The sequence below is a fragment of the Melozone crissalis genome, unplaced genomic scaffold, assembly GCF_028551555.1.
Source record: "Melozone crissalis strain CALT ecotype California unplaced genomic scaffold, PUWL_Pcris_2 ptg000027l_1, whole genome shotgun sequence".
Lineage (NCBI taxonomy): Eukaryota > Metazoa > Chordata > Aves > Passeriformes > Passerellidae > Melozone > Melozone crissalis.
Genome location: NW_026535805.1, coordinates 74,843,082 through 74,860,053, shown reverse-complemented (window position 1 = coordinate 74,860,053; position 16,972 = coordinate 74,843,082). Strand labels below are relative to the sequence as shown.

At 35.7% G+C, this 16,972-nt stretch overlaps 1 protein-coding gene across 1 annotated transcript in view; it reads left to right on the top strand.

Annotated features, from left to right (window-relative positions):
- Positions 1–16,972, top strand: part of BCKDHB (branched chain keto acid dehydrogenase E1 subunit beta) — a 110,656-nt gene that overhangs the window by 25,995 nt on the left and 67,689 nt on the right. The window contains exons 6-8 of the mRNA XM_054280229.1: positions 266–374; positions 6,739–6,836; positions 8,965–9,075. Of these exons, the coding sequence (XP_054136204.1) occupies positions 266–374; positions 6,739–6,836; positions 8,965–9,075 (318 nt within the window). The remainder of the gene's footprint in view (positions 1–265; positions 375–6,738; positions 6,837–8,964; positions 9,076–16,972) is intronic.

Genomic DNA, 16,972 nt, shown 5'->3' with positions numbered 1-16,972 from the left:
AGTTCTACCATATCTGAGCACAGTACCTTGGTATTTCAGCCACTGTATAGAGGGGACTATTGAAGCCTTATCAGCGAACAAAATAAAATTCAAAATTTGGAGTGTGTTTTAATAATGTAGCACTGAGGTAAATTCACTTTGTAAGAACAGCTCAATCTGTATGTAGATTTGTTTAAAGCAAATAATTGCTTAGTTTTAAGTATTGCTGAGGAAGTTTCTAGCAGAATTGCTATTTTAACTAAACTATTTAAAAATATTTTTACAGATTGTTATTCCAAGGAGTCCTCTGCAGGCCAAAGGATTGCTGCTGTCATGCATAGAGGATAAAAATCCATGCATATTCTTTGAACCTAAAATACTTTACAGAGCTGCAGGTAAAGATTTGTATGTTGTATTTTCCAATAAAGCAACAATGTTTGGGGTTTTTTGCACATATATGTTAATAGCCTCAGCTAAAACAATGCTTCAGTAGAAGTCTTGACATTAGCTATGTAGTGGGATGTGTTTTTAGAGGAATGGTGGAAACTGAATAAATTCTTGAAGTTTGACTGCAAAGATAAACATTTATGGTCTGATTTATCCTCAATTATTCTCAATTAGTTTTGGAAGACTGGAATGCTTTACAGTCTAAGATTAACAAAAGAAGTAGAGCTAAGAGGTATTATTCTTTATCAAATTCCAGTATAAATTTGGCAGAATTTCAACTGCTTTCTTGTGGTAACTCTAAATAACTAAAATAAGATTCCAGATCAGTTTTTATTTCTCCAAAAGAACTGAGCCCCACCATCACCATTTTCTCAAAGTTTAAATTTCTTTGACATGCCTAATTTCTAAAAATCTTCAAAATCTCCTCATTTAGATTTCAACCTTATTTGAAAGGAAATGTGATTTGCCATTACTTTGTTTTTAGTCATAGTGACCTTTCTGATTCAGAGTAGTTTTAACAACTCTCAGTTACATGTAATATATTGGAACATTGGAAATTGACAATGATGGTGTTTGAATTGGTTCTAAAAATTAGCTGGTTACCTCTTTGGACTAGAGAAACTTGACAGAACAGAAAACAGGTTAAAATTTTTGCATGTGGAGACAGGCAGAGAAATAGGATGAGGAACTGATAAAATAGAACAGAAGCCCTGACTTACCTGTAGCATTTCCCTGTCCTGTGGCTTTATATGAAAACTCTGCTTGATCCATCAGTCCAGTTTATAAGTTGATCTGTGTGGACTGTATTTGAGTGAGAGACAAAATGTTTCTGTTTTGCTTTGGACCTTTTAAAAGCACTTTTTCATCAGTGCATCCATTTTGTCAGTGAATTTATCCTCTTCCTAGACAGACAGTAATAAGGGAAAAATTTAGAAAACAGACATCAAAACTACAAAGAAACAGTAATGTAACTCAGAATCAAATAGGATATTTACTGATAAAACTGCTTATTTGCTTTTAAATTAAAAAAAAAAAAGCCCAGAAATCCCAATAGCAATGTAAATTTAAAAGTGCAGCTATTTTTAGTGTGGTGGGTGTGATGTATCCATAGGGTGTTGCATTCCTTAAGTTCAGTGTGTTTTGAAGGCTTACTAAAATTCAACTGAAGGGCCTCTGTCCATTTATTTAGAGAAAAGTAGTTTGAAAAATGAACCTGAGTCTGAGTCCTGTTAAACAAAGAAAAAAAATGAAGTGTTTTTAAAGCAGGCCTTTTTTTCTCCCCCTTCCCCCCATATTTACAAGTCACAAGTATAGACTGTAGAGTTAATAAAATACTTGCTTTTATGTTGGCATGAAAGGCTGCACATCAAAATCACACAGCTTTTGAGAATATAAGGAGGTTTTTGTGTTTGAGGAAATGACTTGTAAAGCAACTACTGGATCATTTATTGAATATAAATCAGGCTTGTGATGGAAATCTTGAGTAAAGATGTGCTGAAATAGTGTTTAATGTGATGTATGTGCTGGTCAGTAACCAGCCACAGCATTGCTGTTGTTGGTAATTTGTGAAAGACAGTGATTTCCTCCTGCATTCTGATGGCTAATTTTTGGAGACTTTACCAATATTTTTTGTCTTAAAATTTCTAAGAACATCAGTTTAGTGGTGTAATTTGAAATTTATATGTACAAATGTGCAAATGTATGTACAGTATCAACAAATGTTCTATATGTACATATGACAGGGATGATTGTAACAGGTAACTTCTTTCATCTACATGGTTATTTTATTATTTCTGCAATGGTTTTTATGTTCTGTTTATTTCCACTGTGAACCTTCCTCTATGTTATCATTGGTTTGTCATCTTTACTATCCTTTGTGGGTTAGGTCAGCTTGGCCTGGAAGATGACTGCTGTCTGGGAGTTTCTCCTATAAAATTGGTCTCTCTTAGAGTTCATTCTTATTCTCCTGGCCACAGTCAGGGTTTCTGGTAATTCCACCGTAGAAACCAGGTGACCTGGTGAATTCAGAAATGCACTGGGGCCATCATGATTGATAAGATCAAGATGCAGCAGCAATGAGACACAAACCTGTTAAACAAGAATAAGATAAATGGTGGAAAGAAGGGTTTTAAAAATGTGACTTTCTTGTGTTTCCTAAAGAAAATTTTTACAACACCCCATGTGAATGTGTTGATTCTAGCAGGAGAAAGTTTCTGAATTTGTACAATTTTCTGACTTAGACAGTAAGCTTGAACTATGTCTGTATTTATTGTGCTTTCCATTAGTGTCTCAAAACAGTACAGGGTTTTCTGAAGGCTGGGAACATGCAGGCTTTCCAAAACAAGAACACAAAATGGTATCAGTTGTCCTCCATTACTTAATTTATCTTTATTTTTTTCCTTTTTAGCATGGTATAATACTTCACCTAAGATTTGGGATCTCGTTGTTCCAGACGAAAATAAGTTTCTTTATTTCCATGATGATGGCTCAGTTATTGAATAATGAAATTATATTGCCCCTACCATAGCTTTTTTTTTTAGCTTCATGTGAATAGACATGTTTGTTCAGAGAGCTTTGTGACTGATGTTACAGTGGGTGTGTAGGGACTTTGTTGAAAAATTAAGGTGTTAAGGATGTTAATGAGAAAGGAGATTTTCTATCTGTAAAATTAATGTAGGCTTTTGAGCCTCATCATTTTCCTCTAATGGACTTTTCTTTCTTCCTATGAGGCCTCTAAGTATTTGTCCATGATCTTTTGTTGAGAGTTGTTGATATATTTGAAATTACAGTTGAAAAGAAACTGTAGGTGGGATAGTCTTTAAAAGGCAGGGTATCTGTCCTTATTCAGGAAGCCTGAAGCTAATAATGCTTTGTTTAAAACAAGCAAGCAAAAAGATTAAACTAAAATAATGACAAAAATCCTACTTCCACTCCATTCCAGCCACCAAAAATTTATAACCCTTCTTTGAGTGTTCCTGACAAGCTTTGTTTCTTGTTGTAGTCATATTTGTCTTCATGTATGTCTGCAGTTTTTTTCTCCTTTTTCTTTATCATCCCACCAGATAGCTTTAGTGAAAGAAACACTCCCATATGCCCCACACCCTTATCAATAAGTGGGACTGAGCAGGTTTGGTTTTTGTAACTGCAACTCTCAACCTTTGTGGTAAGGTCTCTCTCCCTGTATGTCCTTCCTCATGGCTTTTCTCTCTTCCTGTTATCCCCTTTTATGTTGTAAAGATCCTTTTCTAGACACCCTTCAAGGAGCAGATGCTTTCTCTTTCACATAACCATACAAGTGTTTATCAGAAGTATTGTGTATGTTAATTATCCTTCAGTTATACTAGGAAAGAGCAAAGAATAGTAAACCTTTCTGAGTGAAAATCTAGAGTTAAATATGCAAGTACACATGTGAAGAGAGAATTCTGTTGCTATTTAACTTACGAGATCATAGTGTTATTGAAAGTGCTGTAGTGATGTCCCCCTAAATATCAGAGATACTAAGAAAATATCTGAATTAAAAAGGAAAAAGAGGCTTTGATTTATAAAAAGTGTTAACAGCCTGTGCAGTGTCAAGAGAACATAATGGTTATGAATCAAAGGAGAAGATGAGTCACACTGACATTATCAGGTTTAGACATCTTGTGGAGAACCTACTCTGATGTTTTCTGACCTTTTCAGTTTCATTTAATTGTACTATATATGACATTGGTGGTGTAGAAATAAATATAACTTGCATCAGTGGTTGTTATAGAGACAAGGCAGGTAAGATGAGAAAACATGTATTTTCTTTCTGCTGTTCAGACTGCTCCTTTAGAAAATGCAACAGATGTTGTACCCTCTTAAAATTGTCATGGCCCTTTTTCACTGATAATTACAACTTTTTGTTAATTGCTGTATTTGAAATCTGTGTTTGAAACATTTGATTTAAAATACTTGATTTCTTAAGTAATAGATGAACAGGCTGCTTTGTACGTAAACATTGTTATCCTGGATTAGATAATTATTATGAAAGAATATTAATAGAATAATTCCATGTCCTATTTTTCATCAGTATTAGTTGGGAAAGGAGTTTTTGCAAAGCAATCAAGAAAAATCCTTCCAAATGGGACTTTCCTGTAAATTTTTGTCAGGCTGAATTTTCCATTTAAAATTGTCAGGTATGATAGATGAGCTCATTTAATGGACATTTTAGTGCAGAATGGTTCAGCTATAGTAATAAATTAGTTAACTTGTGTAATTGTATGTTGTATTTCATTTCCCTAAATGGATAAAACCATTGCACAGAGAAAAAGCTTTATTTCTGTAGCATGTACACCTTCTAGTTCTTCCTCTGGCTCATCCTCTCTTCAGAACCTTCTATTTCTTGTCAGTATCCTGGGTTTCCACTTGAATGTCCTGTGGTATCTTTTTACGTTTCTTGTTCTCCAGGTTTCATGTAGGTGGCCATTCCATGACAAAGACAGTCATGCAATGCCAATTACTATAGTTGTGAGTTTCATTATCTTTCAGGTTCTCTTTCTGTTGCCTGAGGGTTGTACAATGTGCAAAATTCATAGAAACCTGGTCTGCCACTAATGTGCAGTGAGCAACTGCTGGATGTGCATTTCTTCCCCTTTCTTTCCCAGCCCTATATTTTTCTAGCCACTTGTTATTAAAAAAATTGTTACAGAGCAGGATGCTTGTACTAGGTGATCTCCAGAGGTCACTTCCTACCTGAGTCATTCTCTGGTTCGGTAATATACATGGTATTTATAGATCATTATCAACAAGAAAAAAGAAAATTGTCTGCCTGGATTGAAAATTATTTGCTACTTTATTTTTTTGAAGTTACATTTGGAACTTGTAAGCCAGGAAGAAACCTAGGTCATTCTACTTGTGTTGTATTTACCATAACAGGGAAAGAAAAATACTAACCACTTCTCTACTGCTATCACTCAGGGAGATTGTTCATTGTTGCTTCAAGAAGCAATTTTGTTCAGCAGGAACTCAATATGTATTTTATGAGCTATGAAATATGTTAACAAAAAAAGGCAGAGTGTTTTCTTTATAAATTGTTTCTGTGTATTTAGAAGATTTATTTTTTTCTACTTATCACTAGAATATGTTTCAAGAAGTATTATTTGGCTTGCTGATGCATAGACAAGCTCATCTTTAGATCAAAACCAGTATTTCTTCTAAAATATTATATATGGATGTCTTTAATCATAGTTTTAGTCATTAAACCAGTCAATGTATTGTGCATTGGAGCACTGATTCAGAACTAGCACAACTGACCTAACTTAACAGTTTTCCAGCTGAAAACTCATAAATGAGTCTTGAATGGAGCTATGTTGAATGTCTTAGGAGAAGATAAGATGCCTAATTCTTGCCTTCTCTCTTGAATTGTGGTGTATTTTTAGTGACTAGGTAACATTTTTTAAAGGAAAAATATTTAGATTTATTTAAAACTGCTATAATCAGAAGTTCTTGCTGACATTCCTATGTAGGTTCTGAAAACTTTTTACCTCAATTTAAACATAAAACTGCAGAGCACTGTATTTGGAGCATCAGGAGGATGCTAGCACAGATGATCCTTCTTGTCTGAGTATTAAAGTATAATTTCAAGACTCTTCTGATGATTACTAGAATAATCAAGAATTCTGATCAATTAGTGGTTACTTGAGTATTTTTTATCAGCTGTAGCAGTGTCCATTTCCAAATCTGATGCTGACATTTTGACTGAATGTACATCAGAACTCATTACTATCTTTTGTATGTGTATATATGCATAATCTTGTTGTGGTATATAACAGAAATTTAACTCTACACTGAACATATTTGTAACAGTGTAATTAAAAAGAATTTGAATTGCAGCTAAACCTTTGAAATGAATGCTAATACTCAGTTACTTTGGTCTAATGCTAATAAAATCACACAGTTGTTAGAGATGGAAGGGGCCTCTGGAGGTCATCCAGTCCCACCCCTCTGCTAAGGCAGGGTCACCTAGAGCAGGTGACACAGGAACACATCCAGGTGGGTTTTGAATTTCTCCAGAGAGGGAGACCCCACAAACTCCCTGGGCAGCCTTTTCAGTGCTCTGCCACCCTCAACATTAAGTTTTTCCTCATATTGAGGTAAAGCTTTTTCTGTTTATGTTTGTGGTCCTTGCTCCTCATCCTGTCACTGGGCACCAGTAACATACTCAGTGAAATTTTAGTCTATTATTTTAGATGGCTCTAACAGTGAAGAAAAGTTTTACTGTTTGTTTTTATAGGATAATATTGACTAATAAAGGAATCTAATGCTTATTCTCCCCTATTTCTCTTTTTTCAGTGGAACAAGTTCCTGTAGAGCCCTACAACATTCCACTGTCTCAAGCTGAGGTGCTGCAGACAGGCAATGATGTGACAATGGTTGCTTGGGGCACTCAGGTCAGTAACTCTCTTAAAAGCTATTTGTCACCCAGCAAAGCCTGGCCCAGGGGGTAGGGGATGTTTGCATTCAAACTCAAGTGCCAGACATTAAAATGTGTGTGTCTTCCATCACTATATGCTGGGATGAATGTTTGCTAGTGTTTAAATTTCTATGAAACCTGCTTTTTGTTGTGTAAGCTTTTACCCATTTTTGGTTGAAGATGACTCTGGAAGTGTAGAACAGGTACCTGTGCATCGGGCTAATGATTTTTTTATGATTATGAAAATGATAGATTTAAGAATGGGGCAGTGAGATGTAACTCTGAGGAAGGTAGTGGGAAAGAAAAGTTCAAAATAGTATGCTGAAAGAAAAGTATAGATCTTCACTGCATGATTTAAAGAACCTTGGGTCCCTTTGTTGAAAGTTAAAAATCCATGGGACATTTAATACAAGTAGGGATTGGTATAGGTTTGATTCTAACAGTTGCATTTCAAAGCTGTTTAGGAACATCATTGGTGACCCTCCCCTGCCCCCCCTGATGAAGATCTGCAAATACTGAAAAAGCTGTTAAGAAAATACATCTTCATAGTCCAGAATTACAGAAAAGAAATTTGAGTCTAGTGAGGACTAATCAGAAGTTACTGTTTTCTTGGCCTAGTTGTATCTGAGAAGCTTTCAGAGGAGAGGATCTTACAACTTTTGTGACAAAAGAGTTTTGAACTGATCTCTGGGTTTGTCCTTTTTGTTGTTATTGGGGTCTGTGTAGGATTTATTAATGCCCTCTGACCTTCAGGCAACTGACACTGCCTGACCATGTCCAGGTTGCTAAATTTCTGTTGCCTTCGAGATGAAGATGACTTTATCCAAATTGATTTCTGGGGATAGTCCTTGGCTCAATCTCTTTGCTATGCCTAGGAGTTGCTTGATGGAGGTCGTTTGCCACAATCCAAATCTGTATTGTGAAATGTTCTAACAATAAAGAGAGCACCAGAGTTTATTGGCAACTTCATATTAATAAAGTTTTCTACCCGCATATCTCATGAGCAAATGCTTCTTGCTGAGATACTTGTGGAGGATAATCTGAGTTGTAACATTTCTTATTTTCCATATTGGAGCATTTGCTTGCAAATATTTGTTTTAGGGAAACCAATGCTTGAGATACATTTTGCTGAAAAGTGTATTATAACCTAATGTCAAGACACAGTTTTGAATGTGTAGAGTATTTCTTTCTTTTCTGTTCTTAGCATAATACACCTTATGTAAAGGATGGGTGTAGATGTGGATGATTTATATCTACTGTGATTCACTACTACTAAATAGTAGTGAATCAGTAGATATAAATCTACTAAATAGATTCCTTGACTGGTGGATAAGGTATAATCTGTATTCCAGTTCAGTGATAGCCTCCTGCTAGAGAAGAATACTTTTTTTTTAGTAGAGTGTTAATTGTAGTAATCAAGTAATGCAGGATTTGTATTGTTGGTGTTAAACTATGTGTTGGAAGAGCAGTAAGTACTTATAATGGCGTGCTACTGCTATGTGCTTTGACTGTGGGGATCAGGACTGGATATATTTACAGGTTGTAGTAATCACTTTTTCTCCTAGCTCCTCATAAAATTATGCTTTGGAGATGAGCACTTGGCGATGTTTCAGTAAGTTAGAGCAGTTACTGGGGCTACTAGAACTGTATCTTGGCTTTTTGGCTAAGATCAGATGTAGTGGAGTGTAGCATTTCTGAATGTATTTAATGCTTCTTGCAGGATTGCATGGGACTGCTACGTTAATACATTACTCTGATGTATTTGGGTATTAGCTTAGTTACAGTCCTAACAAAAATCTTCCAAAACTCATTCAAACTAATTAAAAAAAGTAGTGAGGACTGATACTTTTCACTGAAAGACACTTCTCTAGAAAGCAAATTTTGTTCTCAGTGCTTCTTCAGTTAATTGAGTTTTTGGAGTGGTGCTAAAATACTGGGAATAATTTGGTACTAAATAAGAAGAATGCAGTAAATACTAAATGGTTATTATTGAATAGAAACATCCCTGCTCAACATGCAGGTGGTATGTTAAATTACTGCTTGTATTCCAGATGTATAATTTAGAGCAATTTGCATTATTTGGTGATGATACATTGTTTTTTCAGGTACATGTGATTAAAGAGGTGGCAGCAATGGCTCAAGAAAAGCTTGGTGTGTCCTGTGAAGTTATTGATCTGAGAACCATCTTACCATGGGATACAGAGACTGTTTGCAAGGTAAGGAAATGATACATATTCATTTAAAAACAACCTAGGTTGTTTTAAAAAGACCTTCTTTTTTCTTTGTATATATTCTGTATTTTTGTTCTGTATCATAAATGCAGAGTACATGCACATTACATGGACCAGACATTTACTTTAGCATTGAAAGAGAATTATATTTCAAGGCTCAAAATAATGTCAGAATACATGCTTTTTACTTTCAAGCAGAGGGTATGATTTAATCAGACTTCCACCTGAAAATTGCTTTTCCACAATTTCTGAGTCTTTGTCTTTCTAACATCCCTGCTGTCTTGGGAAAATCTTTATATTTTCTTTTTCTTGCTGTTTTATATTAAGATCTTCATCTAGTTATAGGTCTGCAGTAATGTGCCTTAGTGTTGTTTATCTGTATTTTTAGAAATAAATGTTTTTATTTAAAGTATATGAATTCTCGAGTTGGGGAGAAAAAACAGCATTTATTCTTCTCAGACTACCTAGATTGAAATTCCTGGGTACTGGAAAGTCCTTTTCTTCTTTGTGGAAGTTTTTGATGTCACTAACAGAACACTTACTACTTCTGCTAGAGCTGAGAATTTCCTTAATCTGGCAAATCCACAGTCCTGCAGGACCTGGCTAACAACTCCTTGGGTCCTAATTCAAGCTGGGTTGACTCACTCATTTTATGCTCCTGAACAAATTACTCAGAAGATTGAGAGATGTCTCCACTTTCTTAACTCAGGCCTAGTAACTGTGGTGTACTGAGTTAACCACAGGGATGAGAGCAGCCATGGGCAATCAAATATTTTCTCTGCCTGCAGTTTCTAATTTAAAGCAATATGGTGTCATGTACAGCTAACTCAGATTGTACAGATGTTTAAATAAGGCAGATCAGGCACGTATCTGACTCTATGTACTTGGAATATCTTAATTGTGTCGACAAGTGTTCTGTCATTCTGTGTTTGCTCAGTAAGGGCCTTGCTTCTGGTCAGGTAACATATACACACATTAAGTATGATAAAGGGAAAGATGGGCCATTGATCTGCTACTCTATGGCAAAGCTTGTATTTCTCCTCAGTTTTATTTATCTGAGGGACTGCCAGTGGGATGGGATGGAATAGATTATGGGAGGAAAGATCCACGTTGTGCATTTGCTATTGGCAGCGTTCTGCTGTTGGTTGTGGATGTGTTACAAATTGTGTACTTATATGTGTAGCTATGAGTTGCCTCATATCAATTTGTTCTTCTTCATTGAAGTGTTTTCATTTTTTTGTTTGAAGTGTATTTCTTGTTACTTGGATGTACTTTCTAACTGTAAAAAATGAAATGTGTTGAGTTACTATCATCGATATGAAGTGAAATTTTGGCCATAATAAATTCTTCACAATCTCTTCTGGACAAGTAAAATGATTTTTTTTTTGGTAGTTCTTTTTTCCTTCTTTGAAGATTTGAGCTGTCATTCTTTGAAAACAGTATCTCTTTGAAAGAGCAATTAAATCTGTTTTTTTGGGTTGGACTTGCACTGAAACACCATCAGGAAAAAATGTAGCTGTGCAGAGGAAGTGCAGAGCTTTAGTTGTTCAGTATTTTGCAAATATGTTCTTTAAATTTGGATATACCATGAAGATTTTTGGCTCATGTTCTGTCCTGAACATCTTTTAAGGTAACTGTAGCATAAATAAAAATACCATAGAATGGTTTGGGTCCAAAAGGACTTTAAAGATCATGTCGTTTCAATTCCCCTGACATAGACAGAGACATCTTTTATTAGATCAGGTTGCTCAGAGTCCCATCCAGGCTGGCCTTGAACTTTCAAGGCTGGGGCATCCACAACTTCTCTGGGCAGCTTGTTCAGTGCCTCACTGCCCTTGCAATGAAGGTGGGTTTTTTTTCTAAAATCTAATCTAACACTTCTCTCAGTTTTAAGTTCTTCCCCCTTGTTCTGTCACTACATGCTCTTGTAGAGCATCTTGTAGATGCTCTCCATCTTTATTGTAGGCTCTCTTCAGATACAGGAAGGCTGCAATTAGGTCATCCCAAAACCTTCTCTTTTCCAGGCTGAACAATCCCAATTCTTAGTGTTTCATTGTAGGAGAGGTTCTCCATATCTCTAAAAGATAGAATAGATGGACCTGTTGTTTTAAATCTGTTAATATTAAGAATTAAGAGAATCATTTAAAAAAAAGTATAGGGCCTGTTGGCTTGGCAGTTCTGCTGTTTATTATAATAAATACCAAACAGTAAATGCTTTTAGTTAGCATTGCTGTTATGTTAGTTTGGCTGTATGCTGGCTGGTCTGATGGGAGAAATATTAAATTCTCTTCTTCTTTAGATCTTTTCTGTTTTGCTCAGCTGAAAATAATTTGTGGTTTGCATTTGTACATTAGTTGGTTGCATTATGTAACACTGAAACTTTTTAATTTAATTTGCATCCTGGACAGTTTTTAAGGTAATTACTTGTGTAAACAGTTGAATGTAACTACAGTTCTAGCTGCCTGCTCTAGTCTCATCCCAAGAGGAATTGCATGTGGCAGCTGTTGCAGTTGACAGTGGCTTACAGCATCAGTTTGGGTAACGTGACTTGTTATTCCCATCCTGAGATGCCAGGGTCAAGGTCCAAAAGATGAATAGGAAAGTTGGCAATTCCAGAGAAAGTCCTCAGCTGTCCATTGGTCTGCTTATGTTCTTTCTGTGGGCTCTTAAATGATAATGGAATTACTTTTACTCCAGTCCAACCAATAAGCAAATTATCAGCTGTTACAGGTCTGACTATTTGTTTTTGACTATTACTTGTGTCAGCACTCATAAACATCAAGCCAGTTTTTTGTTTTTCCTTGTCTCACATGTGTGTTTGAAATCTGTCTGTTGGATGCAGATGGTGGTGCACATAATGTGCTGTAACCTTATTGCCCTTCTGCTGGTGCTGGAATGCATGGTCCATGGCTGATGGGAGTCTGTGTGGTGTTGGAGACCAGGACTTTGGGTTTTGCTGTAAAAATAAAATACATCCCTCAGTTTCACTGCTGGGAGTGGTGTCCTTTGTGATCAGTAAAGGCTGTCATTTTAGTCTTAGCTGGAAATACATGCAACTTCAATTTGACAGCTGTGGTGTAGCCACGAAGAGGGATGGGCTGAAATTGTTAGTGCTTTGGAGATGAACACTAATATGGAGATTTTCACTGCAAATCTAACTGCTTGGTCTGCTTTTATTAGCTTTTTCAATACAGAAATGCGTATTTCCTAGAACTGTGAGAAGCTGTACTTCACAACTGCCAGCAGAGGCCTCCTCTAGCCAAGTTAAGTGTCTGTTTGACTTTGCATTGCTCCTATGAGCGCGTTTGTGAATAAATATCTCTGAGAGAAACATAAATAAACATAAAGAATAAATACAGTTAGCATGAATAAAACTTGCTGCCTAATTTTACTGATATTTTCTTTGCATTTTTAAGATTTTGAGATTCTTCTCAGTTTTGAAATAGGTTAGCATTTGTTATCTGCATGAGGAGATGAGGTTGCACCTACCTGGAGCAGACTACCATGGACTTCTAATGGCTCCCAGCAGTTATTGAAACTTTTTTTGGTACAATTCCTGGAATTGTAGGTCAGCATGCAAACAGGGGCTAGATTTTTCTTTTGTTAATCTTCAGATATCTAAGAAGGAGAAATGAAAGAGAAATGAAATTACAGGAGCTCATAGAGCTATTCTAGAGAAAGGATACTTCCACAACAGCGTCAGCAGTCTTTTTTTTTTTTCATGGGACAAATTGGCCTCTGGAAATGTCATGGTTTAAAAGTTTGGTCTTTAAAAAAAAAAGAGAAACTGTAATTTCCCTAATGTTAGATGAGGCAAATTGAACTCTAATTTTGCACCTGAGAAATGACACCTGCTGCTGACATAAAGGATGTAAGTAGTTGGGCTGTTTAAAAAACATATCTGACATTTTTACTAGGATAAAAGCAAAGCATCTGTGTGCTTTATATACATTTCTGTACATTAAAATGCACGCTGATCTGTAATCTTTCTAAGGTCTTTTGCAAGAAAAATGGGGTAGATTGTACAGATTGTACATGCACAGGCTTCCCAGTATATTACTTCTGAATGAGACATGAAGCAAAAGCAAACATGTGCTTTTTCCCTGCAGGATTGAAAGTAAACTCAGCATCAACTCCCAATATGTAGCTGTAAAAATCAGCTTAAAAAATTTTGTTATGTGTCAGAAAAGTGACACAAGCTTGTTTAAAGAGTATGTGCTGCCTTAGCTGCTTCCTTAGGAAGTGTAATGGCAAAGGCTGTCCTTAGATTACTTGAGCATCTAGATTACTAGAGCATCTTGTCTATGTATACATTTTCAAAACACAATGTCATTGTGGTCAGTGAGAAATTTGTTAGATCTTTTGTTTACTTTACAGTCTTCACTGATTTCTGACTAAAGCTCTTGTTTTATTCACTAGGATTGGAGTATAAGTGGTAAGCAGTTATAACTCAAAGAGAGATGAGCTAGCTGTCCATAAAGTTGATTTTTTTGTATTTTTTTGAGGGAGAGAATGCTTTCCCTGTGCTTATTCTGACATCATCCTACATCTGTGTGTTTTATTGATGTGGATCAGGAGTGATTTTTTCTCCATTATACCTTCACCTGTAAACACGAATGCATGAAATTAATGTGTTTCTCAGCATATCCTGCTGATAAAGAAGCCTTAAATGCTCTGCTGACTCCTCAGCTGTTGCATGTGCATGCAGGCATCTGCATTTAGTGCAGCCACAGCAAAGATGTCAGTTCCTAACCTAGACAGATAACACTTTTCCACTACTTGATTGATTAGCTGTGTTATTATTGAAAGAATAAGCTGCCATGAAGGACACTGCTCAGAAAACTGAAACATGAGTGATATATGAAATGTCTATAAAATTGGTTATTTATAAGCCACAAAACTGTTTAAAAGCACTTTTTCTCCCTTTCAGAAATGAAATTTTCAAACAGAAGTTTTATTTCCTTCACTATACTTAACAGATTTTCTTGGACACTTTGAATAGATAAGGCTGTGTGGACTTTCCTGTGTATGAACTGCTGGATGGTGTGGTATTGATTTAAAAGTCCATGGCACACTTCCCAGTTCTTCATTGGTCACATTCAGGGTAAAATTCTGTAGGTGTAGTGTTTTTTATACTGAAAAATACGTGTTACTGGAAGTAGGAAATCTAGCTCAGAATTAAGTATTCTTAAAGGATTGTGCAAGTTACTGTAGCTTTTTTACCCTGAACTGAGGCAAGAATGTTAATTTGAGTGTTGAACCGATTAGTATCGATCTGCCATTTTAACTGTGCAAGTGAAAATTTGCAAATGCACCTTTTTGAATTATTTAGAAGGTAAGTATTTGCCGTGCACAATGATACCTAGTTAGTTCTCTTAACTGTTTCTGAATGGTTTCTACCTTAGTGCAAAGAAATGTTGAGAATAGTAATTCAGAATTTGCTTCTTTAGGACCCTATGCTACAGTCAAGTGAAGGCATATATGTAGTTCTGGGCACTCCATGCTACTTTACTCCTCTTCAGGAAGGATTCTGCAGACCCCCTCATGGAGGTCAGCAAAAATGCTTGTCAGGCTGCAAACCCATTTGCTACTCATTGGAAAGAGCAAATCTGAGCAAAAGAAATACAGAGTTCCACAGAGGGAACCTGGGGGTAATACAGATTGAGCAAACTCTGTGCCTGTTTTTCATTGAGGCTCTTGACGGGAGCTTTTGTTTCCATCATGTATTGAAGCATTATCCTTAATGCACAAGTGGCATTTTTGTCAGATGTCATCAGTGAGTAATTTTCAGTAGTACATCTTTCATGTCCTATGCTTAATAGGCAGCATGTCCTAGCAGACCTATAGGTCTACCAGCTTGTTCCATTCCTTTAAGTTTACCTCATTTATTTGGACTGTGAATAAAAGGAAAATCAAGATCAGCAACCCTGATGTGGGTTTTTTATGCATTAACTACACTCACCAGGCATTGAACTGTACAATTGTAGCACAGGTATCCTGGGATCAGATTTATGTTTCTTGGCTATCTGTTCTTGATCTTCTGCCATTTTACATGTTACTCCTTGGATTTCTTATTGAATGGATCTTGCACCTATAAAATATGATTAAAGTTGTACTGCTTGCATGATGACAGTTAATTTTGTCACTGTTTCCATAAGAAACTTGTGCCTTTTGGTCTTGTAGTTTCAGGTTACTACAGCATGCTGTGGACTGTTGCTTGGCTTCCAGAAGCAGAACGCTGGAGCCATACTTGGAGGCAGACATTTTTAAAGTTACGAGAATATATATACATAACCATTTTAGAAATAATTTTATTCATGTCTTTGTTTATGTTTTAAGAAAGCTTTGAAGCCTTGTTTTTTCTTCCTATGCATCTTGATTTTTAAGGGAGATACCTCAGTGCCAAGGTGTTTGTCTATATATAATTCTGTTTTCTCCTTTCTCCCTCCCAATATAAAAATAATTCTCAGTCTTTTTGCTTATATATTGACAAGTGATACTTGAGAAAGAGTCTGATTAAAAAAAGCATCGGTAGAGAAAAGTAATTTGTGAGTAGTTTCTCTTAACATGTAGTGCTGATGATACCGTCCATCAGTTCTTCATCAAACCTTTTCCCCTTTGCTCACATAATGTATTACAACCTTCAGATTTAAAGGCACTTATGCAAATAAATGGGTAGTGGTACATAGTCTATGGTTAGAAGCTATTTTATGGCTCCAGTATGTGTGTTTATTGTTTTCCTTGCAAGTGGTGCTGATTGAATTCTAATGGAAGTTGGGATGAAGTTCCATGATGGTAATCATAGATGAATCATTCTTCCACAGACATAATTATTGCTTCTCTACAGTATTGCCTTTCTTTAAATGTCTGTAGCTATTTTTCTTGCCATTATCACTTAGTTGATCCAGCTGCTCTTTTAGACTATTTTTTTTTTTAGGATTCACATGCTGTAGATTCTTCCTATTTGTGCTTTATTAACCTTTACCCCATGAGAATGAAGTTTTAAGTATTTCTACAGAAATTTGGTACTTCTGAAGATAATGTTGAATTTGATCATGCCAAGATTTAATCTACTATTTACTGAATTATTGTCTAACAATATGCATTTATTAATAGCACAGTGCATTGTATTTAGCCTCTTGTAAGTATTTTTATGTTCACAGTGAAGGCAATCTGAAATGCTTATAATAAAAGCATAGACTACAGAGATTTTCAAAGGCAAATATTGTTAAATTTTTTTTTGTAGGAAGGCTTTATTTTTTTTTAAGATATATATACTCAGATATTTTCCAAAGGTCTTAGAGCTATACTTGGTATTACTTGGTTTTCATTATGCTGCTACTTTCTCTGATACTACTAATGTGGAACTGGACAAATATTTCCTAACCCTCTCATCTTTGTTTTCTGTTCAAGAGTCTGTACTTAAAGATTGCTTTCATTTTTTGTCTGCCACGCAACAGTGTTCAGCACAGTCAATTTGTGATTGGATTTCTTCTAAATAAATTCAATCTATTGCAGAATAACTTTTTCTTTCAAGCTGTTATGGAGTACTCCTAAAATACCCCAAGTCTCTCGAAATTCTTTTGGGCTGTTTAATTCTGCTCCCTGCAATTTAATGGGCTGAACTAATGCATGAAATCCTGAATATCTGATTACTTTATTGACTCCTTATGATAGAACAGTTACTGTCTGGTTATATGTATTATAACTTCTTGTTATATAATTTTTGATAGCTCTGAGATACATTAAGACCTTTACCATACTGAAATGTTTGAAATTCTGGTTATATGTTAATGTGTCCTCTACTACTGTTTTTATCATATGCAGGTTGAAGTAATCTGAAAACCTTGCAATTTGCTTACTTTTCCTATGTATGTAATTT